The 10,808-nt window shown below is 39.1% G+C and overlaps 1 protein-coding gene across 3 annotated transcripts in view; it reads right to left on the reverse strand.

The window, feature by feature from the left end:
* The window catches only part of HJURP (Holliday junction recognition protein), a 36,075-nt gene extending 25,779 nt beyond the window's left edge, over positions 1 to 10,296 (reverse strand). For 2 of the 3 annotated variants that reach the window (XM_088156792.1, XM_088156776.1), the window contains exons 1-7: positions 10,181 to 10,296; positions 9,268 to 9,334; positions 6,161 to 6,225; positions 5,240 to 5,267; positions 2,154 to 2,209; positions 1,547 to 1,586; positions 169 to 227 (exon numbers count right to left, since the gene is read on the reverse strand). In XM_088156792.1, coding sequence (XP_088012918.1) covers positions 169 to 227; positions 1,547 to 1,586; positions 2,154 to 2,209; positions 5,240 to 5,267; positions 6,161 to 6,225; positions 9,268 to 9,334; positions 10,181 to 10,264 — 399 coding nt within the window. In that variant the 5' untranslated portion in view covers positions 10,265 to 10,296. Of the gene's footprint in view, positions 1 to 168; positions 228 to 1,546; positions 1,587 to 2,153; positions 2,210 to 5,239; positions 5,268 to 6,160; positions 6,226 to 9,267; positions 9,335 to 9,992; positions 10,070 to 10,180 lie in introns of those variants that run through there. The other variant, XM_088156785.1, reaches the window with a different exon arrangement.
* Between the last annotated feature and the right edge of the window lie 512 nt (positions 10,297 to 10,808).

The raw sequence follows: 10,808 nt of genomic DNA on the forward strand, positions 1-10,808 counted from the left end.
TTCCTTGAACCTCTCATTGGCTAAAAACATGCATCAAGATGGAGACTATATCAAGTCTCCTTCTAACCGTATCATCTCATCAGGCATGTGTGAACCATGCAAATATTTAACAGTTTCCATTGAACACAAAATCATTAGATTAACATATTAGACACCCAAAATTTCTACCTGGAGCTGAATATCCTCCAATTTTCTTCTTACTGAGAGTATATCACCACTTTCTCCACCTGCAATTTTAAGGCAACTATTAAATAAAATACAGTTGAATTCAAACCAGAAATATTTTTAAGCCCACATTGTGCAAGTTATTGAGCGCACCAATTTCATTCCAGAAAACATTTTTCTACACCATAAATTTTACCTGTATTACATTTCCATTTCTACTCCAATTGAAAAGCATGGTGTGCGGGGTCATAAATGATTTGAGTAGAGCAAGGAAGGGTAAAGAACACTTGTTTGCAATGAATTCTGTAAGATTAGAATATTAAGCATTTGATAGAGTGAAATATTTTTAAAGCTCTTTCTCTCCCATCTCTTCGTAGACCATTCCTTAGTGGAGGAGAAGTGGATAATCACTTTATTTTATGTTGCTATGAAAATACCAGTCTGAAGGAATTCACTAATCCCACAGGTGCAGAAGTTGAAGGACTCTTATAAAAGCTGAACTACAGCTGCCTGTGAAATATTTTTCCTATGTTTCATGGAGCAGGTTAAGAAAAGAAGTCATGCTTTCTAAATTGGCAGATATTTAATAATTCTAATACTTATTTGCAATTATCCACTGAAATGATAGTAGGAAACTATATTGTCATCCTTAGAGGCAGCTATGTATATGAACAAGCTAATTTAATACCTGAATATTTAAAGCCTAAGCTAACTGTGCTTTTCTGCAACTGCTCTTTCAAACATTAACTGCTAGCTAATGCCCAGCCATAGCTTAATCTATGAAAAATAGTAGAAGTTTTTATTTGTTCAAAAATCAAAAATGTTGAGCAATACCAGTTTTAAATGTTAAAAAAAAACCAGTCAAAGACTGTGGCCACTAATTAACACAATCAAACAATTACTTGGGAATATAAGGTCAAAAGCTCCCCACAAAACTTCACAAGACTGATGTCAAAACCTTTACAAACACAGCCAAAAACTGTTGTGATTGACTGCAAACTTCTGCTTACCACGCCCCTAATATTTAATGTATGTATTTTAACTACTGATAAAACTTCTACTGACACCTAGGCCAAGGTTTTTATTTCACTGTTCCTTTCTTTAATAAGAAAGGACAGTTGAACATATTCCAAACCGACTTTCCAATGTATCAGGGAATCTGATAATTTCAGTCCTGAAATTTCAAAGAGGAATACGACCATTGATTTCAGAGAACTACCCATACCTCAGACTCTTGCTATTTGTATTCTCTACCTTCTGAAAGGGTACAGAACATGTATAAAAACCAATTTTACTATATTACAAAGTAATGAAAAAGTTAGTTGTACCTTTCTCAAAAAGTTAAAAAAAAGTTAGATGAGTTGTAAATTAAAAAACTCACCTGTACCAGATGTATCCACACCAGAGCTCTCAGAAGATTCCTTAAAAGCACATGAAAGGAATTTTAATACCTGGTAGCTTAAGCTGTATTAATTAACCTGTAAAATTTTCTGCTTTCACTACTTGCTCAATTTTTTTGAGGGGTGGTGGTAATGAAATAAATACAGTTGTATTCCAAAGATTCTCTCCAAATCACACCATCTTTAATAACAAATCTATACACAAACTTAATTTGAGTCAAAAGAAGCTATTCTAGACTACACAGATTTTACAAATAATTTTAGAAGTTAGATCCACATATTGTCTAACTTAAAAAGCACTTGATGGTTAAAAGCCTACATCCAACTGCTCTCTCTTTACCTCCAAATAAACTTAATTCAGTTTAAATCCACAACTGACACTGCGGTACAGGGCCACCCGCTGATAAATGATTTCTTAGCTTTTGACTACGTAAACACATTTTCTCAAAGAGGCTGTCACAGGATGGCTGGGGTTAGAAGGGACCTTAAGGATCTTCTAGTACCAACCTCTCTGTGACGGCCAGATTGCTGAAAGCCTCACACAGCCTGGAACACTCCACAAAAACAGATGCAATTTGGTGCCCATACCTGGTGTACTGTTGAGTGCTCATCTTCAGAATCACTGCTCTGTTGCTTGGATATTTCTTAGCATGAGTGGGAAGGAAAAAAAATTCCATTACTTTTACAATATCTAGCCCCTCTTGTTATTTTTGTTTTAAATTTCTTTTATTTTTCTCTCTATTTATGTCCTATCACAGTGGCTTTAGTAATTGATTTCTTTATATGACTCACTCCAGCCAATCACACTACTATGAAACACAAAACAAAGTACTCCAGCACATTTTTTATCACTGTTGAACAGTGATGGAAACTCGCTTTGTGTGCTTTATGCTCAAGGTACCTGTGCCTATCTTCTAGCATGGTGTGTGCTATTTTTACAGTGGGGTGTGATATCCTTGGTTGGCTCAAGCAGCTTTCAAAATTGCCTCTTTAGCATCTGATTATTCCAAAATAAGTCTATTAGTCTGAACTTCCTTGCAAGAAATCGAACAAATTTTACTTTAAGTTTTAGCCCAAATTTGTCAGACATCTTTCTCAGTGGTCAACCCTACCTGGTATCATCTGAGACTTAATTAAGCGTATCCCCACTTCTGTTATTTACTTAAATAAAGTGTAAGTGCACAGGACAAATCCTGTAAAAACATCCCCCATGTTTCCCTCAAGTTTTGACACAGACCACTGATAATTATTCTAAGCACAGTTTTCCAACCAATGGCTATAAAACCACTCTCTCATAAAATTCATCAAGCATATAACTAGAAGGCTCTGGCTTAAGGTTGTAACCTCCTCTGGAAAGTAATCTTCATTACTTTGCAAAACACTACTGTAGTACCTCCTTTACAATATATTTTTTTAGAAGCTGAATAGTGCATTTTCCAAGCATATTTGGATTGAGTAGACAGGAAATTAGAAGAACACAGTTTCCAGTTGAAATCCCTTACTGAGCAAGGTCTACAAAACACTACAGAGAATATTTTGTTGAAGAAATTTTGTTTGAAGAAATTCTCAAGGAAAGAAACCACTTTAAGTGGCTAATACATGACAGAAATATCACTTCTCTTGGAGGCTGAAATTTAACATACCCGGTCCTCCCTTATCGAGAGCTGCTATATATTAAAAAAAACAAAGCACACCACTCTAAACATTGTCATTTTAATCAGTAAAACTTGATGAGGGTGCTGGACATTCTATCTAAACAGTAAAACTTGAATCTAGCAAAATTCAGAGTTGTGAGTTGGAAAAAACACTACTTATATTCTAAGGGGAGGGGTTCACGGATAAATATTTGGTTTAATGTTTACACTTAATAGCACAAAACTTTATGTATCTTAATTGAAATCATTTAGGTCTAGTTAAGAGTAAACAAGTAAGTAAATGACATACATTAGTTCTAATAACCCATAGTCAGAAGTATCTTTTTTCTTTTTTGGGTTGAGGGTTTTAGTTGTGTGAGTTTTTGGTGGTTTTTTGTTGTTTTTTTTTTTTTTATTTTTTTGTTTGTTTGTTTTTGGTGGTTTTTTTGTTTGTTTTTTGGGTTTTTTTTGTTTTGTTTTTTGGTTGGTTTTTTTTTTAAGGCTAACATCAGCTACAACCAGACAGCTCAAATGTTTACTCACATGTCTTTGTGTTTCAAAAAAAGTCAGAGCAAGATAGGGTTTTCTTAACCTGGATAAATTCGCTGAGATTCTATTTTCTATAGAATATGTAAATATACATGTATAAATATAAATCTGTGCAGGCTTGCTTTTTATAACGAAAGTTGTTCACCCAACTTTAGTATTTAGTTAGGTATTTCTTCCCTAGGATAACTTAAAATAAAATTAAAAAATACTTTTAGCGAGTTACATTAGAAATTGCAAAAATACATATTATCCATTTTTCTGCTTTTCTATGTCATCTCTAATGCAGTACACTAAATTTAAAATTAGTAACATCAAGACTTTGCAGCATTAAAAAACTCCAAGTAAACTCATTTTTAGGAGCTTCTAACACAGTCAGACCCTGAATTAGATTGGCAAATATTAGCAAAATATCTCTTCTAAAAGACTTCAAATACTGTATCTTTGAAATTAAAAAAAAATTACTTTCTTTCCAAGTTTTACCACAGACTATAGCCAAATTTTTGTACTACTTGGCCCCATCAGCTAAATGGAGCAAGAGGCAAAGGTCTGGATCATCTGAAACTTTTAGTACCAGACTCTTATTTCCCAGCTCTACATTTAAATTCCTTTGTTTGGTTCAAAGCCTGTACCTGACCATTGTATGGACAGATTTTTGGTAGTGTTGTGGAGGAAGAGAGGTGCTAGGCAGCGCTCTGTCCACTAGTGTTCTAAATAAAAGTTTCTCAGATCAATGAAATAAAATAACACCAGAAAAACCCCACTTCAAAACCCTGAGAGAATAGAGCCCAACATACCTTCACAGTACTATGCTGGAAAATTCCCCCTCCCCCCAATCATTTATCCCAGTAGAAATATGTATTTTATTGGAACATACAGCTCCTTTTCAGAAAAGTGTTCAGATGTCACACACCCCCATAAGTAGTATCATATTTACACTCTGGTGTACAGACTTGCTTTTATTTCTATCCCGGAACTTGATTTCTAACGAAGTAAACTGTATGCTACTTTTTCCTGGAGGCATCCTGATTCATTGAGTATACTGAATAATCTGCTAGATTTTTGATAGCCTATTATGCAACTTTCATGAGATTCTTTCAGTACATATTTCTTAATATGCCCACTTACCTAGTAATCTTCAAAAAGCTAACAACATTCATATTTCTCTACTACATGCAAGTAAGTCAGGATTGGAATTTTTAAGATTTAATGATTATCTGACAAATACAACAAAAAACTTTGATTAATTGATAAGGGATGCTTATTTTAATCAGCTTCTTATGATTGCAGCAATAAATTTACTCATCTTGAACATTTTAAATTACATTTCTGAATCCTTATGAACATAAGTATTGCTGATTTATTAGACGGTTTCTCAGTCAAAACCCAGTGAGCATCCTAAAGGATTTAGCATGAACCTGAGTATCTTCTTTTAAGACAAGACTCTCTGGATAAGATAATTTATAGTAGCTTTTTTTAATTTTAACACTTTACCTGTATTCCTTCGACTTCGTCTATTATGCTGCAATAAAAAAAACCAAACAACAAAACAGAATAATGTAAGAATAGCAAAGTAATTTTAACCATTGCCCTTATTTACTTTAGTACAGCCCACAACTACATAACCATTTGATTTCCCCACGTTTCCCACAGCCTGACCAGAAAAGCCACAAGTATTTAGCAAAACCCACCTGATCATTCACTTTTTCCATTACTTTTGCTGCTAAAATGACTTCAAGAACATCCCTTGGCCCACATAAGAGGCTAAGACAGAGAAATTCCCTTACAGTTTTTAATGGATTTAGTGGGGAAACTTGTGCAGCAATGCTGAGTAGGCTGTGCATGAGCTATTACCAGGAGTGGAAAGGGAACCACGAATACAGCCTCTTTCTGGTCTCCATTAAATCCACTCTTGTTCCCTCAGACTGAATTTCATTCCCCATGCCCTGACTCTGTAGGGTTTAGAGCAGCTTCTGTGTTAACTACCAAGACATACCATATAGGCCATGGGTTTGTCTGACACACTGCAAAGATTCTTTAATTAGTCTGGCAATATTTCAGAGGGAAAAGAAGAAAAAGATTAAATCAAAAAGCCCTATGGAATAGATAAGCTGATTACCTGAAGCAAGATAAATTGATTCAAACATTCGGATCAGTTCCAAAAATACACATTCCCAACAGACATCAATTAAAAATTTCTCCTGGTTTACAAGTGGTGATAAATGGTCATCTATTATAGTCTAATGCATCTGAAAACTTAACACTGTCCTAAAACCCTATTTTAAAGCAAATATTGACCTCATTAATACAGCTGAAAATATTATATAGCATGGCAAGATTAGAATATAATCCTATCTATACATACATAAATTTTGCTGCATTTTGGCTGCATGGTACGACTGTATTATTAAATACCTTAAATATGTCCTTCTTCCATTTTTTAACATCCTTCCTTGACACTTGCCCCCATCGTTTTGGCCCTAGAAAAAGAAAGCAACAATATTAACACATCTTTTCTTGTAACACCATCTATACTGAATATCAGTCAAACATTTAGGAAGAACACATTATAGAATAACAGAGCATTATCAAATCTGAACAGTCTCCACCACATTCGCTGAAAAAAAAATTTAGAGGAAAACAAACCAGTAGAATACAGTAATTCAAGTTAATTGAGAAGTCAAGCAAGGCAAGAAAATAATCACATGCTGTGTCTAACAAGACTGATCTAAAATCCAAAGATCATTACAGCCCCATATGCTACCAAGAGGGGAAAAAAGGGCAAATACTTTTAGTTTTTAGTTGATGAATGCAGACCTCATGGTATCTGAGGTTAGCTAAAGCCATAATTAAGGCTCTACAAGATGGAGATCATATTCATTCCATATTGAGGTCACTAACCCAAAAGCATGACCAAACCTTTACAAATCCAAAGCTGTCTATTACAGTCCTCTGTAATGTTTCCTCCCTCTCCCGGCCGGTCCCTTTCCCTGCAGAGCCATGCGGGCGAGACCAGCGTCGGGAGCGGGCCCGGCGGGCCGGGAGCGGGCCCCGCGGGCCGCCTCTGCTCTCTCGGCATGGCTCGCAGTGAACTTGATTCGTTTGGGCGCTTTTAGCCAGCCGTGCCGCGGACAGAAGGACAATTCTTCATTTTGGCGGCCGCATGAAGGATAGGCGCGAAATGAAGCAGGCGGGAACCAGTGATCACGTGCGAGAGACGAGGAGGGCGGGACCCGCCTTTCCACGCTGCAGAACTTTGTACAAACCTTTTCAATTGATAGAACTTGAGAGCAGGCGAACCTACGGACACCAATTCTCTCCCGAATCAGAGAAAAGGGAAAGGTGAACACACGTGAAGAAAACAACTTAGTGACGCTAAAGGCGGGAGGGGGAGGAAGAGGTGCTTGAAGCTGAAATTCTTCTGCAAGCTGTGGTGAGGACTATAATACTACAAATTATTTCCCTGTAATTCGTGAAGTGAATGCTAAGAAGCTGTGAACTGGTGAGAGGCGTGAACAGAGAGAGAGAGAACTCTTGCTTCCAGAGATAGAAGAAAACGACCCTTGCTTTTATACTAGAACAGCTGATCCTTAAAAATTGTAGCCCATGAAGTAATGGCCCAGGGAAAAAAGCAGTTGTGAGAAGACTGCTCTGCCCGTTGACTCACCCATGTTGAAGCAGGTTTTGGGTAGACTTGATAAATGTGATTCGTGCTAATAAAATTGTATTAGCAAAAGTGTACTCAAGTCCATAGAAAATAATTGTTACAAAGCAAAAAGGAGATGAGCAAGACAAAGTAGATGGAATTCTCCAGATGTTAGAAGGATGTAGGTTTGATAAGCAGCATCTAGAAATAGAAAGTTTAAACCTTGAAATGGGCCAAAATGGGATGATTCCAGGCATGGGACTCAATTAAAGTCTTATTATGGAAAACATCTGCTCGGTTACATAGGACACATGTGCTACCTGCAGGTCACACCTCGGTCATTGATGAAGATGAGGAGCCTTCATCAGAAATAAGACCCTCAACAGGATGAGAGACCCCTAACTACTAGTAGAGCATGTGCCATACAACATAGTGATGTGGACTTTAGGAACAGAAACTAGGAGGAGTTTTCCAGAAAATTCTGTATTAATATGTATTAGTATATAGGTAGGATTTTTGGCCTTGATCGTTGGTACGTGAGGAGGGGCAAGTCCTTCCCCTTGTCCCTGGTCGGTTTTGCTTATGCTTTACACGAGCCTCAATTATACTAAATTACTCACTTCCAAATCTTGTATATTCTCAAATATACGTATCTAATACTTGGATTGTATTCATTTATATACAATTGTTGCTATTAAAAATTTGCCGCTAAATTTAATCTTGTTGTTTGATAAATTGGACAAATAGAACATCATTCATAACAATTGCGACTTGAAAAAATTAAAACCACATTAAAAAAGTTCACAGAAAACTCTCTCCTGTAGAAAGGACCCCATGGCATAGCAAAAGAGACTACTCTCCCTAAGTGAGCTGAAGAAAAAAATTTATAAGTGACATACTGACCAAAACACCCACGTTTTTGTCTCCCGATGCTGTCATTGAGAAAGAAAAAAAGACTGGGGGGGAAGGGAAAAGTGTTCTAAAGGTTTTAGTTCTCATTATCATAGTTTCAATTCTGTTAATAAATTTTCCTTCATACCTTTTAAAGTGTTTGTCTCCTAATCCTTATCACCCCATGAACTTTTTAATTGTTCTTTTCCCCTCTTCTGCTCAACTATAGCAGAGGAGAATGAATGATTTTTTTCATAGGTGCACTGGCATTTAGCCAGCATCAGCTCCTGACAAGGTATCACAATCCTCACTTCAGTGATAATAAAACCTGCCAGAAACATTTCATTTCCCAGAAAAGCCACCAAGATACTAAGGACTAAGTCACAAATCCTACTAAAAACCTGAGCAATATATATTAAAACAACAGCTTTTTTTTTTCTCAGTAAACTTTGCATAAGCATTATTGCTCTATAATGGATCAGCCATTACAACGAAAAACTGGATAAAAATTGTCACAGGTCCACAGGGGAACATTCAATGAAAAGTTAAAAAGACTGTCTACCTATTCCATCCTGATGTTTGGCATAGCAGAAATCTATCAGAGCAGCATGCAGAATATTAAGTGGAGATGAAAATACACAATCCATTCATGCATATCAGCTCCTGCTAATGTCTCTGTTCCTTTGCTTCTTCTCAGTCTTCTCCATTTCGATTCTTCTTACAAGTCGTCCAAACATTACCCATTTTTAGCTTGAACTTTGCTAATAACTATTGTCTTGTCTAAAATGGGAACATGCAATAGACTAAAAGTGCACGAATGAGTAAATTCCCGGTATTATACCCAAGTTTACATATCAAATGTCATACCTTAGTGAACAAAGTTCAGTATCTGTCACACTTAAATATTCTGTAGCTGCCAATACTTGCATGCTTTACTAAGTCTAAAGATACAGTACGTAAACTTGTAGGTTTAAGGAGTTCTTACCCTCAGGTGTATCATAAGTGAGAGTATCCATGGAAACTAGTAAGTCATCTTCAAAAGGATGATTATACTAAATTAAAAAAAAAAACATTAAATATTAGAACAAACGATCAAAGCCATATCTTTAACGTCCGTTTTACATATTGCTTTTAGGACAACTTTTTTTTTTTTTTAATCCTAAACATGAAGTTATTAGTATGTTGTTTCATTGGCTAAAACTAGAAGTCAGCAATCTGGAAATATTAACTCCTAGAATAAATTTTAAGCATGCGTGCAAGCCATTCAACCTCAAGGTGTAAGCCAGCCAGTGCCAAAACAGGGCTCCAGAGTTTGCAAAAGCACTTAAGTCACTCTCTTAAGAAGTTTCACCCAAACTTCCACTGTAGAAACTAAAAGCAGCCCCCACCTAAGACCAACAGCTCATGACGTGTAAAAATATCCAATGTGCCACTAGCCGAGAAAAACCTTCTAGAGCAGATTTAGCCCGGTGGCAGCACAAAACACGGCCCGAACGGCAAAGCCGGCATGCAGGATTAACGCGAGCGTCTGTGCACGGAGGAGAACCATTCCCACACCTTAAACACAAAATGGCTCTCGAGGGGGGAGGATTCACGGAGCGAGTCCCCCGCTTTCTGTAGATTCATGGAACCCCCCCCCCCCGTCTAACGCAAACTAATCGGGGTTAAGGACACTGTCCGGTCAGCTCGCACTTGTGACCAATCCCGTACCCAGCACTGGTAGTCTCAGGTGCCCGTTTTATGGCTGTATTCCAGGAGCTGCCTCTTCCAGCCCGCTCCTGCCAAGGCGCAGGAGTGCGCAGCTCCGCACAGACCGCACCGCTGCTCTCAGTTCCCGCTTCCCCGCCCGCCTCAGGACGGCGCCCGGAACCCGCGGCCACCCCGGTCGCACAGCTCACCCGTTCCATGATGCGGCTTATGGAGGCCATGAAGCGGGCGTTGCTGCGCCGCAGCCCCTCCCGCACCGCCGCATCCTGCTCCATGGCGCAGAGCCTCTCCCACCGCCGGGCGCCCCCCGCTCGCCACAACCGGTAGAAGGCAGCCGCTCCCACCCCGATTCAAACCGCGCGCCTTCGCCCTGCTCGCCTCCTCCGATTGGCTCTTGCTCAAATCAGTTCTGGGCCTGCAGCCAGTCCAAGCTCGCGGGGGGCGGGCTTTGTATTCTGATTGGCTGCTGCCGCTGCAGAGTGCCCGGTCACCCCCCCTCGACTCCTGGCTTGGAGAGCCGAGCCATGCGCAGCTCCGGGTCACTGTTCTAGCTGGCAACAGCGGCCGGCGGCGGGCTCCCATTGGCTGCGGGGCCGGTGGCGGGCTCCCATTGGCTGCGGCGCACGGAGCTGCCTGGGCACGAGGCCCGCGTCCCACTGTCGGGACGCGCAGCCGCTGAGGAGAAGCTGGCTGAGGGCTCTCTGCGGCCTGGGCAGCTCCTTAGAAGAGACTTACAGTGTTGTTTGTCTAACGGATTCGGCACAGACGGCCACGGGAGTCAGGACTGGGGAATTTGGTGTTCTGCGCCCGGCAGTCACG

This window comes from Sturnus vulgaris, chromosome 2, assembly GCF_052056855.1.
Source record: "Sturnus vulgaris isolate bStuVul1 chromosome 2, bStuVul1.hap1, whole genome shotgun sequence".
NCBI classification, from domain to species: Eukaryota; Metazoa; Chordata; class Aves; order Passeriformes; family Sturnidae; genus Sturnus; species Sturnus vulgaris.